The sequence below is a fragment of the Rhinopithecus roxellana genome, chromosome 16, assembly GCF_007565055.1.
Source record: "Rhinopithecus roxellana isolate Shanxi Qingling chromosome 16, ASM756505v1, whole genome shotgun sequence".
Taxonomy (NCBI): Eukaryota; Metazoa; Chordata; class Mammalia; order Primates; family Cercopithecidae; genus Rhinopithecus; species Rhinopithecus roxellana.
Genome location: NC_044564.1, coordinates 53,209,667 through 53,232,592, shown reverse-complemented (window position 1 = coordinate 53,232,592; position 22,926 = coordinate 53,209,667). Strand labels below are relative to the sequence as shown.

Genomic DNA, 22,926 nt, shown 5'->3' with positions numbered 1-22,926 from the left:
CTTCAATGATGACACAAGTCCCCAAAGTCAAATCTTCCATTCACTTATAAGCAGAACAATTCTACAGTGCCTGCAACAGTGAACTCAATGAGGCCAGTCATTTAAAAAAAAAAAAAAATCTAAAATTAAAATGTAAATGAGACTCAATGAATTTGGTAATTTTATAAAATCCGCGCAAACGCTTTTGGAAAACAGGCTGCAAATGCTACAATTTCCCTTCTCTCTCTAGCCCTATCAAACAAAAAAGCACTTTAAGATATTTTCAATATACTTATAACTACAATATGAGTCTGCTGTTTCAGAAACACAATTTCAGAGGCAGGTACTTCAAATATATTTGCTGGAGGAAAAAAAAAAAACCCACAACTTTTGACTGTGCGACATACTTTTTCTGGAAGCTGGGATTCAACTTCTTTCTTCAGTCTCCTTAGTAAAAATGGTCTTAACACCTTATGTAGACGTCTGATGATCAATATAGTTTCTTCTTCATTTAAATCCACCTGTAAGAGAGGCTTATATGAATTTGATGTTTTAAAGAAAAGGATGTTTCATACAATAAAGCTTTATGTTACACTTATATTTCAATACATGACTGACATTTTACATGCATTAAAGCCAGGTTTAAGCCTTTCATATCTACCTCTGAATTATCTTCCCACCTGCCTACCAAGCGGTAACCAAATGACCTCTAAATAGATCTTTGTCTTAATGCTGAGTTCTATGGAAAAGAGTCTGGAAGCCACCAGTTTTTTATCAGTAGTGTCAACAGCCCCAAACTGTATGGAATATGGCTGAAGATCGAGATAGAATGGGAGAAGGGGGGCAATAGTTAATATGTTCCCTATTTAAAGTGGCAGCCTTAAGTTAGGCCCTTCGTCTTGGTTGTCTCAGACACAGAAACATACTAAAGGAACAGGGGCTTGCACATATAAAGAAGAGGAACAAGTCAATCCAGTTTATGCTGGTGGACCTCTAAGTCCCTCTAACTTCACTCCTTTCCTTTTCTCAGCCCTAACTAGTTCAAATTTAGCCCAACTTACAAATTCCCCGGCTTTCTCTTTCACCTTCTCCAATTAACCTCTAGGGGGCAGAGTTGATTGACACTACTTTCTACAAATGGGCAAGCCAGTGAGTTAACCACTGAGGAGGGGCCCACGTGCCTCAAAATCAAAGGGCCAAATAATTCAAACCGAAATTTTACTAAAGCATTTTTAGTGGGTTTTCACTCCTATGAATGAGGAACCACTATGAAAATGACATGTGCCCATTTCTTTTCTTGCAATGGCCCATTGTCTTCTTTCACAAATGAGGTCTTAAGAGAAGACCGTGGAAGGAACAATAAGAAATTGGAAAATAAATGGCTACTCCAGGAAGACAATTTATGTACACACACAACTGAAACTCACATTGAAACCTAAAAAGAAAAAAAAAAGGTCTGCAGAAAATTAGTGAAAACTAGTTCTGTTTTACACACAAACTCTTCATGTGGAAATATTTAAAGGGAACTCCAAGTTTATAACAAGGAAAGATTTGTTTAAAGCTTGTATTTAGTTGTTAATTTTGTCTGGTTAAATTAATTCAGCAAAATATCTCCATGTTCATCCTCCCTGTGGCCCACTGGTTCCACCAGTAGGGACCCTTTTCTGGTAGCCTGGTAAACATACTGGCAAAAGACAAAGGGGTTAGATGCCCCATGTACCACTAGATCCATCTTCCTAGGAGGGGAAAATAACCCCACCATGAGACCATGTCCACCCATGAAACTGATGGGTTTCATAAAATAAACAACATTGTAAACCACCCTGTGGGTGTTCTGTGGCAGTAATGTTCCCAGCTTTAGGGCCTTTCATTTCATGTCATTGTCATGCAGTGGAAAAAACAAAAGTCAGACCAGTACCCTTTCACCAGTCATGGCAAATGGAGCATTGAACCATTGTTCAAATGTGCTGCAGCTCTTAAAAATTGTGGGGAGGAGGAAGTTGAGGAGGGCCCAGAGTTCAGGGAGCTTATTCTGCAGCGGGGTCCCAGTCAAGAGGATCCTTCTGGGGGCCACATAGTGAGTGTTCAAGACCTGAGTCAGCTTGCAGTGGTGATTCTTCATTCGGTGGCCTTCGTCCACTATCATGTATTTCCACCGAATCTATAACATAAGAGGAAGGACGGACATGTAGTAAGCAAGGGAAAATACAACTATTTCCAACAAGCAAGTAGTGGTGCAGGAAACCAAAGAACCCATCCTTGGTATATGATATGCTGTGATTACCTTTGAGACAAGAGAATCTCAACAATGTCTCATGCTTGATAGGCCGCATAAGACATCCTGTAATAATAGAATGTTAAAGCAACAATGTTCCTTACAGACCTTGTAATTCCAAATCAACTTTTTACAAAGAAGGAAATTTGGGTCCAGAATGACATGGTTGTTGCTACATGTGGATCCTGCATCTCCCCGTCCAATGCCCCTTCTATTAATACTGTATCATGACAGCTATCCCAGATTTCATTGTCATGCTATTTCGGCTCATGACAGGCACAGAATATAGGTACCCACCTGAAGCAGAGGTTAATGACTAATTTTTCCAAGATGGCCCTAGCAGGTTCTACAGCTGAGATATTCCTGGCTCCATACCTTCTTTTCTATTAGTCTGGCTGGTTACTACCTTTAGGGCTTGGCTGGGAAGTGTGTTTTGTTTTGTTTGGACTGGTTGCTAACATTTAAAAGTTGGACTGTTTCACATTAAATTTGTACATACAGCTCTTCAAAAATTAGGTCTGAAAACCAAGTTCCCTCAATACACGCACATTCCTTGCCTGCCAGATCTAGGACCCCTGTTTTATCTAAAATAAAAGGATATACTCACTGGCAGAAAGGGCAGTGCAAAAATATCATTCCTCTATTTATGCCAAAACTGCAGAATTAAATACAGCATACTTCCCCAACATGACTATTGCGTAAAACGTCCAGAATGCTTAAATGGCCCAGTCCTCCATCCTGTCTACACAGTCCTTTTCCTCTCTCATGCCTTACCCTTCAGTCCTCTTAAGAGCACTGTTCAGTTTCTTAAAGTGAGAACAATAAGGAATGTTCCACTAAGCCTATCCATTCTCTACAAAACAGTAGCTATGGCCAAGAAAAACATCTGGTGCTCAGATGTCCCCAGATCCTGCTGCAAAGCTCCTAGAGAGAGAAGGGAGATGAGGAAAGTATTCTATACAGTCCTTGCCTTCCTCATTAGAAGCATCAGACATGCCAGTGGAAAAGGAATAAAATTATTAGTCAGGCTGGGATGTACAGGTAAACAAACAAACAAACTACCTCAATTTTTCTTCCTTCCTCCACCACCTCTAAGGAAAGTGCTTAAAGGATAATTAAAACTGTACAATCAACTGCCTCAAACTTACCAATAGCATGAAAAGAGGTAAGCAGACAAAAATATATTTAAATAAATATCCTAAATCTACTTTCCTGCCTAATTTAGCTTATGAAGTAATAAAGAATCAGAGGCCTTTGATTTTGCTATTGGGTCTACTACTAATTAGGTCTTCCACTTGGACAAAATTACTACCCCTTTCTATAGCTCCATTTCTCCAGTAACAAATAAAAGCAATGCATCTCATTACCAGGCATCTCCAATGAATCTTGAAATACATATGCAGACGACACAATATGAATTTTTTTAAAAGGATCTCAAATGTACAAACACATTCCCATAGTAATATTGAAAACACATCATTTTTGACACTGCCAAATTCATCTCTGAGTGTGAGGAGGTGGAACACAACATGGTTGCCAGTGCCATCTCAATTATTAAACCTCCCCTGGGAACACATTTCCTTTTTGTTATTTCCTATGATGCCATGAAGGGAACTCTCAGTTCCCAGAGCAAGAGTTTAATGCAGAGATAGAATAGACCCCAGAAATAGAGATTCTATTCAATTTTGGACATAACTTAGTTTCAGATTATAGTGTCTTCAAAACATCATGGGGTAAAAAAATTACTAAAGAGAAAAAAAATGAGTTTTCATTATTTGTTCCACGAAAGAGACTACTTCTGTCTTTCTACATGAATGTATTAGAAGACAAGATGATATAAATGGGGGTAAAAATTTCTACTTTGTGGCTAAGGAACAACTTAGGACACACAAATTAGGAGACACGTAAGTCACAGAAACACCTCTTTCTCAGTTTCAAATAAACAGTCACAGAAACAGCCTTGAGTAATTCCAACAATGATGGTCTATTATTTTACCAAGAAAAACCTGAAACAAGACTACCACAAAAGCCACTGCTTGGATACACGTTGGAGACCATATGAAGAGGTGTCTGGCTCATCTTTGGAGAAACAAAGGCACAAGAGGAATGAAGTTATACTGACAATATCTCAGGGCAACAAAAACAATTATTTCTCTCCTGAGAATGTTCAAAGCTGTTGGAGAGAAAAGAGTTGCAGAAGCAACCAGGTGAATTTTTTTAAGAGATGTGAACTCATCACCTCTGAGAGGATAGGCAAGAGCCACTCCAGGATCAATCATACACACACACACACACACACACACACACACACACACACACACACAAATAGCATGCATGAAATCAAATCCATGACCTAAATACATCAAACTCTGACAAAATTTTAAAAAAATAAAGAAAGGGACAAGCCATCTAAGGATCTAACTATACTATTGATTTGGGCAATACTTCACATTCCAGAGATTGGTCCATAATTAGAGAGAAAATAATTTTTTAGAAACATACCTTTGCAAGAATGTGCTTGTCTTTTATAATATACTCATAAGTAGTCAAGAGGACATTGAATTTGCCACTCCGTAGCTGGGGGACAAGGGAGCGACGCATGGCAGGAGTACCCTAAATGGAAAGAAAAAAATATATGCATGATCCTATGGACGTATACGTGCGTTATTTCTCACTATTCATAGCTTAATGATGCCCAAACATATGACTAAAGAATGCACAGACACACATTCTCATAGACTGATCTATTATACATGAGGAAGTTTTGGCTAAATTACACGTCTTGACCATTTTCAGATCTTTTTTAGAAAGGTTTTCCACCAAAGACAGTGGGAGGGCAAAGAGAAATGACAGTGACTTTGTGATAGTAGAGAACCCACTGCTCTGCTGAAAGGCTCCAGTTCTTTTGAGAAAGTACAGCAGGCAGCCCGGGCACCTGGGTAACTGCCTGACTTTGCAGGAACAGTCGGCACAGTAGCAGCCCACAGCGAGCCAGTCAGCAGCACGCAGAATGTGTGATATTTGTCATTTGTATTACTCTCATCAGAAACCTTGCAATATGATAATTAACAATTTTCTTCTGGATTTCACTATCTGAAAGTAATTATGGTTTATTACAGTAATCTTCTTGGGATGATTAACTCTCACGGTTTAGTACATGATGTACATGACAAAACTTTACAACCAAATACAGTTCACAGATGTGCATATGGAATGAAGAAAATAGGGTCTATTTTTTGCTTTTCCACATTTATATATAAATACAGCATTCCAAACCTTGTAAGAAATTTTCACCACAGAAGGAGCCCATTTGTCAAATTCATATGTCCAGTTAGATAGAGTCCTATGGAACAACAACAAAAAAATACACAGAAAAAAGACATTTGTATAAAAATCAATGGTTAAAAAGATGTTCTTATTCATTTTCAGGCCTCACCTTGAAAGGGGCTATGGAATATAACATAATCTCAACAACATATTTTAAAGGTGTGGAAATAAGAGATAAGTTCAAAATAAACTGTCACAAAACATGACAAGTTTGTGGTTCATAAAAAAAATCTTGTAAGAAAAAAAACTAGAGAATACACAGAGAACAAAAAACTAAACTGTAATATGATATTTAAAAAGAGCAATTGCCAGAATAATTTTAGGAGTCTTCATAAACAGTCATATAAGTTCAGAAAAAAGTAGAGTCAGGAAAAAGAAATTACAAAACCACAAGAAAACATAAAATAAATCTGTCAAGAGGGAACAGGGGAAGAAATATTGAATGACTTTTTTTTAAAGTCCTGAAAGTGTCACTGTATATATGATTCAGAACGTGCAAAATATAGATCAAATGCAAAAGATGCCTAAATATTATAGACACAGATAATTCATACAAAAAGGACTGCGAATAGTCTTCATTAGAAAAAATTCAAAGAAAACACAATAATATTAATAGAATCCTTCTTACTGAAGGTCCAAGTTCCTATCAGCATTGAGATCTATAACAAGACCTCGGTGAATAAGGCTGCAACCAACACCCACAGGCAGACACACTGAACTCCCAGGGAGGGTGCTTGTGAATCATTATGCCCTCACTCAGTAGTGTCCACTTAGGACCTTCTAAGAACCACCCAGTGGGTGAGGCACTGGGAACGTAATGGCGAACAGCAAAGGCCTGTCCTTACTAAGCAGCAAACTCATTGAAACATAACCTCAGTGCACATACTAAGGTTATTTTAATGCAAAATTCATAGTTGTGATTTTGATTTATATTCTGCTTTAAAAGGAAGATTTAAGAATATATAATCTTTTGGAAATGGAATAAGGAAAAAATCAAAGAAACCTCACACACCCACACACACACACAAACTTTCCCCTTTGTGAGCCACTTAAGGAATAATGATGAGCAAGACTCACTATGCGGTGTTCAGGCTGTGTAGACCTGTAACACTAATGGCTGATAAAATCACTTGGTCCCCTGCTTAAATAGCCAATCAAACAGGCTAGGATGGGGAGTGGTGGGAAATTAAAACCTAAATCCAGATTACATGCTCTTGGTAATCTGGATTTAGGTTACTACATGCTACAATTCTGTCTTAAGTAAAAAACAAGGATAAGCTACTAATCAACATACAGAACGATGACTGTGGAATAAATGACTTTACTTACGAAAGGGGAACAATGATGAGATAGGGGCCATTGAGTCTTTTGTGCTCCATCAGATAAGTGATGAGTGCAATGGTCTGTATGGTCTTTCCTAGCCCCATTTCATCAGCTAAGATTCCGTTCAAATTGTTATTATACAGGGAAACCATCCATTCCAGGCCCTGGAGCTGAAATGAAGAGTAATTGCTTCAATTATCCAAGATCTGCACAGGTAATTAATACTAATACAACTCAAGCGAGGCTGTGACTTCTTAACTCCTCAGTGCTATATGTTGGGTCTCCCACAGTAGGAAAATGGGGGAAGCACCAATGCAAAAAGAATGTAAAATATGAGCCTGTAATCATTCCTGCTGCTTGGCAGGTGCTGAGTGTTAATCAGATTTAGAAATGATGGGCTGTAGCATACTGGTGAGTTTTAAAGCAGCTTTGCCACTCGTCCATACTTAGTATTTCACAGTATATGACATTCTAGAATTACTATAAATGAAAAAAGCCCAAACCAAAATCTAATCCAACCACTCCAAGAATAAAAAGCCAATGTGAAGGCAGATTTGGCACACAGATCACAGATTATTAGAAACAGCCTTTTTGGTAATAAAAAGGCTACCCCCAGGGTGAGGTCCCCTCAGTGAGAAGGCGGAGTGACCAGGAAGCCAGGGACACTCTGCTGGGACCACAGGAGGACATTTCTCTTCCTGGCAGGGAGAAAGTTCCCAGGCAGCACATGGAAACTTTGCAATGTGAGTACTCCCCAAAGGCTGCACATTGGAAGCTGGTGACTGGAAACACGCTCGACATATTTCTGAAGTAAAAAAACACTGCACCAGAGATTCCTCACGTTAAGTACAAAAGTAAGGTTGGGTGAAAATAAAAAGTTGCTAAACCTCCATCCCCCAATCAACAATTCCCTTCCACCATCATACCACAGATGCTGGATTTAAATGATAGGATCAATTATATATATATTTGATAAAGTCAATTCAGCTTGCTAATGATGTTATGCTTAGGGAAATGTTAATTTTTTATGTAAGAACAAAGCAAGTAATTAGTTTATTTAAAATATTTATTAAATGACTATTCTGTGCAAGGGGCCATGCAAGGAGCTGTAGCAGATAGATACGAAGGTCTGTAAGATGCATCCCTCCCTTCGGACGCTCAAATCAAAGAGAAAACAATGAATGAGGCACATATATACATATACCAAGAAGTGGTTGACAGTGCCAATGTAAATGTATACATATAAAACTGTATTGACAAGAATTTTTCTTAGGGAGACACTACATTGGTTTGAAGCAATACTTCCATAGGGCACTTGAGATACTTTGTTCCATGCAAGATTCCAAAGTCATCCTAAAGGTTTCTGCAGAACTACAGCAACACCAAGAGATAAGTAGAGAAACAGGAAGAACCTCCAAGAGAATGGGCAAAAGATAGAGGGAAAGAGTGGAAATTATTGTAAAACAAACAGTGGTAGACAGGAGAAGCTGTCTGCCTGCAATGTGTCCCTGAAACCACTAGACCTTTAGAAAAGTCAACTAAATACAAGAAACATTTTGGATACTCTGTAGGATGAATTTTTTTTTTTTTTTTTTTTAGTGAAAATTGATAAAGGGCTGAATTTTGCATTTGCGCTAATTCAATACAAAACAGAAGCAGAAACTAGCAGCAGAGGAGACCAGAAATTCACAAAAATTGTGGGAAGTACTTTAGGTTTTCTCAGGCTGGAAACTGGCAGAATTAGCCAGGGGGAGGATCACATGTTGAACCAAGCTTATGTGGCTCTCTAGGAGTAGCAGGAAGACCTCAGCCATGTCAAGGTTAAATAAATATTAACGACACAAAAACCTGTGAAGAAGCAAGAAGGTAGAAAGCTTACTCATGGAGACAATGATCAGGGAAGGCTTTGAGCCACAACTTGAACTGGTTTATGAGAAACGATCAGGGAAGGCTTTGAGCCACAACTTGAACTGGTTTATGAGAAACGATCAGGGAAGGCTTTGAGCCACAACTTGAATTGGTTTATGAGAAACGATCAGGGAAGGCTTTGAGCCACAACTTGAACTGGTTTATGAGAAACGATCAGGGAAGGCTTTGAGCCACAACTTGAACTGGTTTGTGAGAAATGATCAGGGAAGGCTTTGAGCCACAATTTGAACTGTTTTGTGAGATCTCATCAGGCAGATATGGCTAGTCAAGATTCCAGGAAGAAGGCACTTTATGAGGTATAAACCCAGAGAGACACTGCAAGGCATGTTCAGGGAATGTATAGCAGCTCAGCAACACAGAGGCATAAAACTCACATATGGAAGTAGAAGCTGGCTTTGAAAAGAGAGTGATGAAGAGTGCTTAGAAGGGTGTTGGATGACAGAAGAAAATCCATGTGGCATTAAAAGTTATTTACAAATAATTCAAAAGATGGATCTCCCATATACAGATATACAGAAGTTTATTAGAGCATGCTGTGAGTTAACATCTATGTCAGGTAGGCCAAATAAGATGAAACCTGCTTTGGATCTCATGACTATGACATGGTCTTTGGAGAAAACATGACCTTACTAAGGCCAGAACAGTGGTCCTCAGAATGTGCTCCAGGGGTTCCCAGGGGGCCCCCAAGACCTTGGCAGGAGATCTACAAGGTCAAAATGATTTGCATGACAATACTAAGGCATCACTTGTCATTTTTACTGTGTTGACATCTGCACTGATGATGCAAAAGCAATGGTAGGTAAAAAATTCTAGTGCTTTAGCACAAATCAAGGCAGTACTGTACTGGCAGTCATTGTATTGTGCATTCCTATGCAAGGGCAGCAGACACGGTGCCAAGTGTTAAGAGTGGAGAGGACCTGATGCCAACAAGTACACTTCCTAAAGTATATTCTAGAAGATGCTAGTCTTACAGGATGTTAATTGGTGATATAAAAATAGGGCTTGGTAGTCAAAGAAGTTTGGGAAATACAAAGTTAAACAATGTTAAATAAGTGATTTTACTGCAGGATGCTGATGTGCATTATGGTTACATGTTGATTTCCACAGAGTCCTAAGTGTGCTGATGGACACGTGAATTAACAGGAGGTGTCACTGCCAGAGTGACCATATCTGGTTGTTGTCAAGGGACAGTCCAGGGTTATGCCTATTATCAATAATGAGACTATCAACTCATTCACAAGTATTCAATTTAGAAATAGTAATTTATATGTTAATCTTAGTTACAGTATTTGGCCATAAACTTCTTTTTTTAATTTTTTTTTTTTTTTTTTTTTTTGAGACAGAGTCTCGCTGTCACCCAGGCTGGAGTGCAGTGGCGCTATCTTGGCTCACTGCAAGCTGCGCTCCCAGGCTCACGCCATTCTCCTGCCTCAGCTTCCTGAGGCTGAGGCTGAGTAGCTGGGACTACAGGCGCCCGCCACCACGCCCGGCTAATTTTTTTGTGTTTTTAGTAGAGACAGGGTTTCACCGTGTTAGCCACTATGGTCTCCATCTCCTGACCTCATACTCCGCCTGCCTCAGCCTCCCAAAGTGCTGGGATTACAGACGTGAGCTACCATGCCTGGTCTCTTTTTTTTAATTTTTAAGGAACAATTCATAGAACAAATGTCTCATGGAACACACTTTGGGAAACATCACAAAGTGGCAGAAGGTAGAACACAGGAATTAGCCTCAATTCAAACAGGTCAAATAAAACATTGGCCTAATTTTTAATCAAAGCACAGATGCTCACAATTTTATTGTATCTTTTTTTTTTTTTTTCTTTTTTTAGATGAGTTTCACTTTGTCACCCAGGCTGGAGTGCGGTGGTATGATCTTGGCTCACTGCAACCTCCGCCTCCCAGGCTCAAGCGATTCTCCTGCCTCAGCCTCCGGAGTAGCCGGGATTACAGGCGTGCGCCATCACACCCAGCTAATTTTTGTATTTTTAGTAAAGACAGGGTTTCACCATGTTGGCCAGGCTAGTCTCGAACTCCTGACCTCAAGTGATCCACCCACCTCAGCCTCCCAAAGTGATGGGGATTACAGGAGTGAGCCACCTCGCCTGGCCTATTGTGTCTTAAGAAAAAGCATAAATGTAGTAGATAGCTACTCCTACGCAGGTTGAATCCATGGCATAAAACCACAGCCACACCTACAGATTTTAAAGAAATACTTCATCTACTTCAAGATGAGGCGTGGATGTTCTCCAGTTTAATAGAATGTGGCTGGGTTTCCCATTTTGCAGAGATCACTTAAAATACATCCCAAAAGCATAAAAGAGAAAATGGGTATGGCATGCCCTAGTAAAGATGGTAACATGGAGTACTCTAAAAGAATTACAGGCACAATGAAAGGAATCTCAGTATTATAAGTGATGTGGCCTAAAATGTCTCGTCATCAAAAGCCCTTAGTTAACATGTGCGTGACATACTTCAATCAAAATTAGGCAAATGGTTACGACTTGCCAAGGAAACACAAACCACACCAATTACCTGGTAATGCTTTAGGGTTCCGTTAATGAGAAGGGCGGACTGTTTCTCTACCCTTTCCGAGATGGCATGAGCCACGGTATAGTAGGACTGGGAGCCCCTGGCACTGTACTGCATGCTGTATTCATCATCCACGTCTTGCTTAGCTGTCCTGGGAAAGGAAAAAGTGGAGAATCACACACAGACATGTGTGCGCATGTGTTGTTTTACTTCACTCAAAAAATGATTTGAGAACCTAAAATAGCTGCAATAAGTGTGTTTTATTTATCAACCACTACTTGCCATGAAGTTAATATACACTATCTGTAATCCTCACAAAAAGCAAGCATAAAAGTCACGATGATGATCATCCCCATTTTATGCAGGTGGAGAACCTGAGGCTTACAGAGGTTACTTCATTTGTTTGAATCCCATAAAAGGTAGTGAAGCCAGGATTCAAATGCAGGTCCCCTTGACCCAAAAGACAGATAGGAGCCAGAACCCTACACCTGCAGATGAATACTTTGCCAATGAAGCCGTCCTAGACTGTTAAATACAAAGATAAATCCTGTTCACAGAACACTGGCTAAAGCTGGGAGGGCAGGGGGAGAGGGCAACCCAACATTAAAGGGGTAGGAAGGAGGAAAGGCAGGCTTCTATCTTCTGTGCCTTGTTCATGAGCTAGTCTGTTATTCTGTAGGCAATGAGGAACCACTGAGGGGGATTCTTAACGCCTTCAGTGAAGGATCAGGGCAGACTGGTAAGAGGAAGGGTCCCTGAAGTGGGCACACAGCCAGCGAATAAAAGGGAGGAGTATGAAGATGTCTATTTCTGGTATTTAAAATACCTCATCTTTTAACATTTTCTCTTTTGTATGTTGTTTCACAACAGTTTTCTTTTAATAGTCGAGCTATACAAGCAAAGAAATGTATAAACCCTTGATGTAGAGGGCCCACAGGAATGGATGAGACACAGAGCCAGGACACTCGGAAGGTTGGAGAGCGTTCAGGGACTGGGCGGGAGTTGGTGGTCAACTTGGCAGTGGCAGCAGGAGGAAGACAGGAATGGTGTCTCTCACTTGGGTTTCAGGGAGAGTGCTGATGTCATTAAGGGAGGCAGGAAAGGGAGTGAAGCAGCTAGTTAGGGAGGTAAGTCTCATTAGTTCAGTCTGGGATTGAAGTGCAGACGACAGGTGTGACGCTCAGGAGTGAGCCTGAGCTGGAGGAGGGGATTAAGGAGAGAGAAGAGGAAGGAAGTGAGGAAGAAAGGGAAGGGAGGAAGGGAGGGAAGGAGGGAGAATCAACATGAAACCCTGAGACCTGGGAACCCAGAACTCAGCAGTGACCTCTAAGAGCAGTTTCAAGCAGAGTGTAGGCGTGAAGTTAGTTGCCTTCCTTAAACAAAATTTCCTAAAAGAAAATTCATCAAGCATCATCCTCAGCAATGCATTTCCAAGGGAAAAGCTCAATACACACTCAATGATCTGCTTAGCATCCTTCTCAGAAACTTCTTCGCTATTTGGATCCAGGAGTATTTTCTCTTCGGTTTCCTGCCTACTGGACTCTTCTTCCTCATCCTGGAGAAGGAACAAAGATAGGGAGGAAATTATATTTTAACAAGGAAATCTCTATGATTGACCTTTTCTGAAAAGACAACTAGTATTCAACTTCCCAAATGAAGTAAGATCATAAAATTCAGGGAGGAAGTAAATTTAACATCTACTCAAGTGAGGCAATACCCCCATTCCATTGCTATTGAAATCATGAATAAGAGAATGAAGGAAACTCTCTGAGAATCCCCTAGAACCCTTGCCCCCAAGAATGAGTATGTAAACGTCATGCCAGAAACATAAATATTTATCATTATTTGGTTATCAGAGTCCTGCAGAGCATATCTGCTCTCACTCAGTAGCATTCTCTCTAAAGCCATATTGTAGAGATATTAGGCTCCTCCTTCTCATATAAACACTCTCTCTGAAGGCTGGGCGCAGTGGCTCATGCCTGTAATCCCAGCTACTCGGGAGGCTGAGGCAGGAGAATCGCTTGAACCCAGGAGGCAGAGGTTGCAGTGAGCCAAGATCACGCCACTGCACTCCAGCCTGGGCAACAAGAGTGAAACTCTGTCTCCAAACAAAACAAAACATAAAACAAAACAAAAAAATCCACTCTCTCTGATAACGCCCATGGGACTTGGATGGCCCCATACACGTCCACTGTAGAGGACCTGGATTTTGCAAGCACACTGCTTTCTGTGGCTGATTCACATCACACATCACAGAGTCCTGAGATTAAAAACTCTCAATAACTTGACAAAGGATTCAATACCTCTCCCTTCTCAACTGAGTACTACATCCAGCTGACCCATTTGAAAGCATCACTAAATAAATGTCCATTCTGTCCACTACTAACCTGGTGTAGAAGGCTAAATCTTTCCAGACAATCCAGCAGAGTTTCCTTGAAAAGCAGGTTTAAAGAGAACCATGCTTTTCTATAAATCTTAAATGACAAAGTGTGAACTGACATACTATCGAGGAGAAAAATCAAACCTTACGATAGCAGATCATTTAGAAGCAGGGAGTAAGCTAACGCCTTGGCACAACTCCTTCATCTTCCAGGCCAGGAAATAAAATGCTGAGAGGGGACATGACTCTCCACATGTCACTCAGGCTCACCTGCAGCAGACCCATGCGATGGGCCCAGGGACAAGGGCTGTCTGTGCCTGTCATCCTCAGGTTGGCACCTGCTGGCTAGGTGGCCTACTTTATCTTATCTCTGCCCTCTCTGGTTCTCTTAACTCGAAGAGAAGGTTCTTTCAGTAGGTCATTTATAAGCCCATTAATCCAAGTAAACAAACCCCCTTTAAATATCTTAGAGATAGAGTAGCTGGGAGAAAAAATAGCATGCCCCCAAAAAGTATTTGCTTTTTAAAAACAAACAAACAAACAAAAAATAAACAGGATCTTGCTCTGTCACCCAGGCTGGAGTGCAGTCGCATGACCTCAGCTCACTGCAGCCTCTGCCCAGGGCTCAAGCCATCCTCCTACCTCAGCCTCCTGAGTAGCTGGAACTGCAGGCATGCGTCACCACACCCTACTGATTTTTGTATTTTTTGTAGAAACAGGGTTTCACCATGTTGCCCAGGCTGGTCTCGAACTCCTGGACTCAGGCAATTCTCCCACCTCAGCTTCCCAAAATGCTGGGATTACAGGCATGAGTCACCATGCCCAATCATGTTTGCTTTTTAATGATCATACATTATATATGAATAATATATATATGAATATATATGCATCATATATATTATATATGAATATAATGTAACTTTTATTATTCTTCCTTTTTACAAAAGCATTAAGTGCTCATGGAAGACTAATTTGGAAAACACAAGTCTACAAATAGAAGGAAAACAGCCATAGTCTTGAGATCCTGGTCAGCTATTATGGGTAAGGATGCTTTACCTGGTCCTCGGCACCTATGCTACAACACTCTCAAAAATATCAGATCTAATGACTTATTATATATTAACTAATATATATTAACAATGCTCCAATAAAAGAGATCAAAACTTCTTTTAATACTTCTGTTTTTAATTATTACATTAAACTTTTTGTAGCTGACTTAACGAATATTTTATTATTTCTCAATTTCTATTAAAAGTACCCAAGATTCCCATTTTAGGTTCTAGTTATACTAAGTATTCCTTCCAAGAGACTGAGCGCTTCTCTTTGGGTAACAAGTATATTTAAGGAATTCAAACAAGAATCACATTTGGAGAGAAATCAAGAGGATCAATAAACTCATTAAACCAATCCCATGTTGCCTTTTTTGTCCAAGTTTCCAGACTCAGAATTGCAAATAGACTTTAAGGTCTGAAGGACTTCAGAACTTTTTGGCAGCTAATTCTCAGTGTGAACCACTTAGAGGTATGGCATGGCCTTTCTCAAAGTAATCCATCTCCAATTCTCCCCCAAAAGACCACTTCACCATGTCCAAGTTAAGCCAGCTTCTCTTTTCTTGGTTACAAGTGAATTTAGAATGTGCCAAGTTTCCCCATTAGCCGGGGCCTCCCAAGAGATCACTGTACCTCTAGGCATACACCATCAAAGCATTTGTAAATCCTTAGCCCCAGCTGTCACCCAAAGGCCAATCCAGGAGGAAGAATCAATAGACGGACACAAGGCCCGGGCTTACATTCAGGAAGAAGTTCCTTCCTCTGACAACTTTCAAACCAATAAACCCCAAACAGAGATACATACATACCTCCTCCTCATAATCAGAATCACTCTCTTCACTGTCGGATCTAGGGGCAACTTCATAACTAAGGAAAAAGAGTGAGGAAGAGGAGGGGGCTTAGTTTTTTAAATTCTCAAACAATAAAGACACACATGACTTAATAGCACATTCTATGTGTAAAAGACAAATCCAAATAACAACTTCAACCATCTCAGCAAAGGCTATGTAGTTTTAGTTTCGAGATTGTACAAGATTACCAAATCTAAAAAGCTAAAAGAACACCCTGAATGCTGCTTTCACGACTTACCCAGGATTCATTTCCAGCCAGGCGTCCAGCTGACTTGCTTTGGGTGCTTCTGGTCCGAACAGAACCTTGCCGGTTTCTGTGTGAGTTACTTTGACAGGGAGGTCACTCATCTGGCTGCTTTCATCTATGGGCTACAAAGGAGAGAAAACCATGTCATGGCTTGATGTTAAGACCTTCTCCCAGTTCTTTACTAGATGTTTCTCAGCATTTTTTGCTGCCCAGCATCTGAAACCTTATTCTGTGTTTGGAAATTTCACTACCTAATGAGTTTTGGTGGGAGGCGAGAGGCTACCTCCCACTAAAACAACTGAAAATGCTGCCTCCCTGACAGCTAAGATACTGGCACAAACCTCAGCTCCAGCAACCAGATACATCACCAAGGCTGTGAGTTAGGAGCTAGAAGTGCAAGGGTGTGGAAACCAACAGGTACACTGGTGCAGGGGAGACTACAGTAGCAACAGGAAAGTGGTAATGGCTCTGTCAAGTTTCTGCCTGCTCCCAACCACAGCCTGTCCTTACTGGACCAGTTGTAGAGCATAATATTGGGGATAGCCCTGAGTCAGGTTCTTCGGAAACCCAGGAGATCTGATGAGTTTCCCGGTATCCTATCAATACATTCCCTTTTTATTTAAATCAGGCAGAGTTGATTTCGGTCATTTGTAACTAACAACTCCCGATTCCTCAACTAATACTTCCCAGATAACAACTACTGCAAAGTCATGGTTTCAGAGAGAATGAAACACAGAAAAGGTATTATAACCCATGTCATCTCATGAGTGGCTGGTTTGGTCTCTGCAGAACCGGTGTCATTTTTCCAAAACTAACCCCCAGGTATCTAACCCAACTATTGGTATCTTTGAGTGTGACAAAGAAAAAAGCTCTGCTCCTCTGAAATCTGGCAAATTGACCAAGATTAAGCTAAAGTTCATTACTAGACTACTATATCCAAGGAACACAAGAATCACACTTGAATATAATCAGTAGCGAATGACTGCTCCTGATTACAGGGTGACCTGTACTTCTCTAGAAGCAGATCCCTAAGTAAAATGTTTGTTTGGAAATGTTTGATTTGTGAGTGGTTCAAGTTATCTATCTCCTGAAAAGTAATAAAATTGAATTTTTAGACAATTCAATTCCAAAATTTTTCCTAAATTCCTTTCAATTGGAATTAAGCAGAAATGATAGGATAACCTACAGTATGCTATAGTTTATCTTCCATATCTTATAGGAAATGACCAAAAAACAAAACAAAACAAAAAACACATAGCCAAAGGTTCTTTCCCCTTACACTCTCAACAAAGCACTGTCAGCATAAGAAACAATATATTAGCAATTATCCACAAAAATAACCTTAAAAAGAGAAAAGGCTTACTCCAGGTTGTCATTTTTTTCTTTTGTGTGTGCTAAAGCAATGGTTTTGAACATCATTACTTTGCATGCCAACATGACACTTCTTCCTCATTAATGTAAAAGGTCATCTATATACTCAAGAAATAAAGAAGAAAATCTACAATTTGCTATCATTTCCCTTGGAAAAATCATATTCTGTTATCATGAACCATTATAATATAGCTTGTTTTTGTGCTAATGTCATGCCTCTAAGAAAATTGGAAATCACTGTAGATGGAATTAGAACCTTGGCAAAAGCGCTGAATGAGAACAGAAGAGCATAATAATAAGAACATTATTTCAAAACAGAGCAAGATGTCCACGTTGCAAGCCTTAGCAAACAGGACACATGTGTTAAGATTAAAAGAAAAAAAGATGTATGTCACAAGCCCAAGATCAGTAGCTAATTTTCCCAACAGACAGTAAGATATAAGAACACTATTAAGCTAACATGTTAAATCTCTCCCTGTGTGCTTGTTAATTGTAGACCAATGGGAGGCATACTTAGGTAAGGCCGGGCTTTTGCAAATTAGAGTTGTTTCTAAGTGCTCTAATATATAGTATTCTTTTCCCATAACAGCCCACGGAGTTTCTTACATATCAGACATTTATCCTGATCCTTTCTTTCCTTGTGATGGATTATAGTGGTTAAGTAACATTTATTGTTCAAGAGGTTTCTGCATAGAATAGTGGTTCAATCTTTTTTTTCTGCATCTCTGCTGTTTGAGTTCACAATACAACTGTGTGCAGAGCGATACCAGAATGGGAAGTGGCAACCTCCCACCCACTCCGATCCGCCAAGTAGGTTTATCAGAATTTATGAGACAAAATGAAGATTATTGGAAACAAACTCCCTTCCCATCCTGCTCTGGGAGTATGCCTCCTCACTGTGAATTGCTGGCAGGGAACCTTAAATTCTTCAGAAAAAAAATCCAATAAATAAATGGTATCCTCATAATTCAGGAGAATATTAGAACTACTAGGAAATGAATTTTAGGACTAGGCTGATGAATATACATATAGAAGCTATACGGCAAGCCTATTAAAAATGTCAAAAATAAGTTAACCAAATACGTGACTTCTTTAGTTTATATACTTTTATAATTTTAAACTAATAATAAACTAGAGAAACTGGGTCATATGTTATGCTTCCATATCATTTACTGGGCAAGATAATTATAGAATCATTTAAGATTCTTACACACCCTATATATTTATAAATATATGATTATATGTGCACAAAAAATTCTGAAATAGTATGCAATACATTTAATATCAGTTGATTGACAGTCTGACATGCAAGTAGATTGTTTTTCACTGTATCCCTTTTGTATCATTCTAATGTTCGACTATGCTAATGTATTACTATTTTTACTTAAATTAAATAGCAGAGTAAGAAAAAATAGTACGTATGAAGAATGGTGCTGCCAGGTATGGCACGGACTCCGTTCAGCAGAACACAGTGGACAGGATGTCAATCCCTTACCTCTCCATCCGGTCCCAGGGCAGACTCCCCACCCTCTGCATTCTCTTCAGCCTTCTGCAAAACAACAAAAATGTTATATGTAACCAAGACGATGGGGTACAGGACTTCCTGGTAACTCTCTGGTATGTAATAGAATTTCATTGTTACCTCATTATTATCTAACAGAGCTTAAGTGTTAATGCCTTTTATGTTCATTTCTCTTTGCTGAGACAAAACATGTATTTTATGAGCAACTTGTAGAGAGTCACTTAAAGCCAGATGTGATCTGAGACCAGCACACTAGAGATTTGTAGATTGTGTCTTCAGGGACTCAAAGAGCTTAAGACAGGGCAGCATCAAGACAGTGGTCAGAATCTGAAATGTTCTTCTCATGTTTGGGAGTGGGAAGACAAATCCTGACACAATTAGCTCAACTTTCCTATGCCCCAAGCAAGTTTTCTTCAGCAATGAAGAACAACATTCTAAAACTGTCCATCAAGAACAAGCTCTGATAGCAACAATAGACACTGGGGACTGCTAGAGGGGGGAAAGAGGGAGTGGGGCAAGAGTTGAAAAACTAATTATCGGGTACGATGATCTCTACCTGGGTGACAGGATCAACTGTAACACAAACCTCAGCATCACGCAATATACCCAGGTAATAAACTTGTACATGTATCCCCTGAATCTAAAATAAAAGTTGAAATAATAAAAATAAAATAAAATAGGATTCTCAATAAAAAGAATAAGCTATGAACCACTCCATGGGCATAAAAACATAATATAAAACTTTATGAGTTCCCTGGATGTTTTTAATTCCACCTAAATTTCTTTCATAATATACAGTATTTCTACCATGTGTATATGGGAAAATTTGATGCAGATACTGTTGTCTCATGAAGAATTCTGTTATCTACCATTTCTTACATATCCCAATATCTTAGTCCATTAACTTCTATGTGCCTCAAAAACAACCTAAATGAAAAAAGTTAAGAATATGTCATATCAGCCAGGTACGGTGGCTCACGCCTGTAATCCCAGCACTTTGGGAGGCCAAGGCGGGTGGATCACAAGGTCAGGAGATCAAGACCATCCTGGTTAACACAGTGAAACCCTGTCTCTACTAAAAATACAAAAAATTAGCTGGGCGTGGTGGCGGGCGCCTGTAGTCCCAGCTACTCAGGAGGCTGAGGCAGAAGAATGGCATGAACCCAGGAGGCAGAGCTTGCAGTGAGCCAAGACCACACCACTGCACTCCAGTCTGGGTGACAGAGCGAGACTCCGTCCCAAAAAAAAAAAAAGGAAAAAAAAAGATTATGTCATATCTTGTACATATCCAAGAAAGTCTCATCTGTAATATACGCAAAATAATGTAAAATTTCTTCCACTTATGATAACCTCTCTGAGAAGTGAAATCTTTAAAATCACCTCTATAGAATCCCTATTTTAAAGTTACTGCTGGAAAGCTATACTATTTCTGCATAGTATAATGAGGAAAAAAAAAAAAAATTTAGTCACTTCCTTTGCCAAGATGCTTGAGAAAATGAGCTTTCCTCCCTTGGGCTCTTTAGTTAATTAAAAATAAAAAATGATGATACAGAATCAATATGAACTCAACTTTGTTTACTTAAGATATCGATTATATAATACGTTTTTGCCTTCTAGAAAATAACTCAACTGTCTTGTGACAAAATAGCTTTTAAGAAAACACTTAAAGTTTAAAATCCACTTTTATTCATAGTGGAGAAAGGCAGTTCCGTCAGCATTTGAAATTTCTGAAGTTCTTTTACAATGCAATTTTCTTACCAAAAATACATGTATGTATGTATGCCAAAGCACAAGGCATAAAAAAAAATGCAGCTTCTACCAAACAGTAGGAAATAAAATACTCCCTTTGGTTATGATTTTCCAAGAAATTAAATTTCACCCCAGAGCGAAAATACTAATAAGCTCAAAAGAAATGATCAGCTTCGAAGAGCATCAGGCTCTACATCTAAGCTAGTGACACAGAGAACAATAACAGAACCCCTGTATTCAGAAAAGAAACCATCCCTGCTACCAGTCACTGAAGGTTCCATTTTTGGAATTCTCAGAATCTATACTCAGGGGACTATTTTAATTAATGGGGGAAAGTCAATTAATCCCACCATTCTCTCCATACAAATCAGAAATAAGCTACAAATTTGGCCAACAAAGAAAATCAAATGAGACAATGAATAAGCCAATTTCAAATATCTAGCAAGTGGAATTGGATCACCATTTCAATGAATAGTACATTAAAAAGCTTGAAGCATCATATATTAATATAATCAAAACTATTCTAAAGGATACTTTCCTATGAATATACTATAGACTAGCTAGATTGTTATCTAAAAACTGTCTCATGGTCAGGCCCTTCCATTACTTAAAATCCCCCAAACTATTTTTGAAAATTCTATTAGGTATCAAATCTGAGAGACAGAGTAATATTAGATTTAAGACAGTTGGTTCTGGAATTAGACAAACTGTGTTTGAATCTTAGCTCTCCGTAATTAAGTGCAAGAGATCTTAGTTGTATGATCTTGAGCAAATCATTTTCTCTTTGCGTCTTAGTTCCCTCTTGCATAAAACAGGAATGGTAACTAACAGTGCCTATATCCTAGGGCTTCTGCAGGACTGGGTCACTGTTTCAACATGTACAATCCAGTGTCCCAATTAATATATATGCTGCCAGCCTCAATCTCCACATTGTACAAGGGTCAACGATAGTCCAAGGACTATTCTTTTATGTCTATAATTAAGACTGGCTGTAGCATTTCCTGAAAACTGCTTCATAAGGCTACGAGGTCAGGGATTTTTGTCTGTTTCATTCACTGATGCATTCCCACACCCACAAGGGCATCAGGCATTTAAAAGGCACCAAATAAATATTTGGTGATTGAAGGAATGAATGAAAGCACAAAGAACAATGCTTTCCACTTAGCATATGCTCATTAAATTATTATTATCATAAATAGGTGCCAATACATTTGCAAGTCATAAAATAGTTAAGAGCATATACACAATCAGCCATTGAATTGGTGCTCTGTGTGACTTCCCTAGCAAGCATGCCCTGTCCTTGGACCCAATTCTGCCATGTTATTCTAAGAGATAGAGGCCAGGTGGCAGTCTACTCTATGGCAAAAGATGTCAGCTTATCCCATCATACTTTGGATTCCTTCAGTTTGATGACATTCCCGGTTAGCGCGCTTTCATAAGCCCACGTACTCACATCAACCTCATGCTGTGCCTCAAAACTTGAAAAAACAAAGCAAAACAAACACAACTGTCCCCTTTTTTGGTTCAAAATTAACACCCAAAAGCTTGTGATCGGTCTACTGTTTGAGCTGACTTCGGACAGTCTCTAAGCACCTGATGAAATGTCCTGGTGTGGATGCAGCAGCTGCTACAGTGTCTTCTGCCACCTGAGAAATTTTCATATGTAGTTATCTGCATCATGTAATTGCAAACGCATGCTATCAATATTAATGGTTGATGCCAGCACTTATTTCCATTGATTGAAAACAAAACAAAACACTGAACAAGAAACTTTGTACTGGCTTCTTCCTACATACAAAAAGAGTTTAGAACTAATTATGCTTATGTAGGAAGGGAGGAGTATAATTAACCTAATCATGTAAGGGGACATGATAGGAATTTATTCATAACTAAAGATTACTCATAACTAAAAATTACTCAAACTAAAGACAGTGTGTGTTCCCAATTTCAAAGGCCAATGTCAATTCATATCTTCCATTTAGCAATGTTCACAAACAAAGGTATGTGCACGGCTACCCATCTTCCTTGCAGAAGGTATAAAAAGTAATCAACAGCAGGGCTGAGGAAGGAAAGAAATCTCTAAACATGAAAATCCCATGTAAGCTGAACTCAATAGAAGATTTCAGTAGGCCATTTTATTTAGATTACTATAACATAGGCTATAAACAGCCTTATTACATAAAGAAACAGTTTTAAATCAAATATTTTACAATCTCTATTATAAAATGAATGTACTTTATCCCCCAGTGGGTGTTGTTGTAATATACTGAAACAACATTCAAATGTGTTGGTATCTGAAGGACTCATTCTGTTTCACTGGAAACCTAAGCTTTCCAAAACCACTTGAGTTATTTTTACTGTCATTTAAGTAGACCGTAAGATAGGTAATCGGG

The 22,926-nt window shown here is 39.2% G+C and overlaps 1 protein-coding gene across 5 annotated transcripts in view; it reads right to left on the bottom strand.

Moving 5' to 3' along the window:
- Positions 1 to 22,926, bottom strand: part of SMARCA2 (SWI/SNF related, matrix associated, actin dependent regulator of chromatin, subfamily a, member 2) — a 181,968-nt gene that overhangs the window by 106,853 nt on the left and 52,189 nt on the right. For all 5 annotated transcript variants that reach the window (XM_030919245.1, XM_030919249.1, XM_030919247.1 and 2 more), the window contains exons 10-19: positions 18,758 to 18,811; positions 15,883 to 16,013; positions 15,603 to 15,660; positions 12,819 to 12,919; positions 11,368 to 11,515; positions 6,911 to 7,074; positions 5,531 to 5,597; positions 4,757 to 4,867; positions 1,898 to 2,140; positions 387 to 500 (exon numbers count right to left, since the gene is read on the bottom strand). In XM_030919245.1, the coding sequence (XP_030775105.1) occupies positions 387 to 500; positions 1,898 to 2,140; positions 4,757 to 4,867; positions 5,531 to 5,597; positions 6,911 to 7,074; positions 11,368 to 11,515; positions 12,819 to 12,919; positions 15,603 to 15,660; positions 15,883 to 16,013; positions 18,758 to 18,811 (1,191 nt within the window). The remainder of the gene's footprint in view (positions 1 to 386; positions 501 to 1,897; positions 2,141 to 4,756; positions 4,868 to 5,530; positions 5,598 to 6,910; positions 7,075 to 11,367; positions 11,516 to 12,818; positions 12,920 to 15,602; positions 15,661 to 15,882; positions 16,014 to 18,757; positions 18,812 to 22,926) is intronic.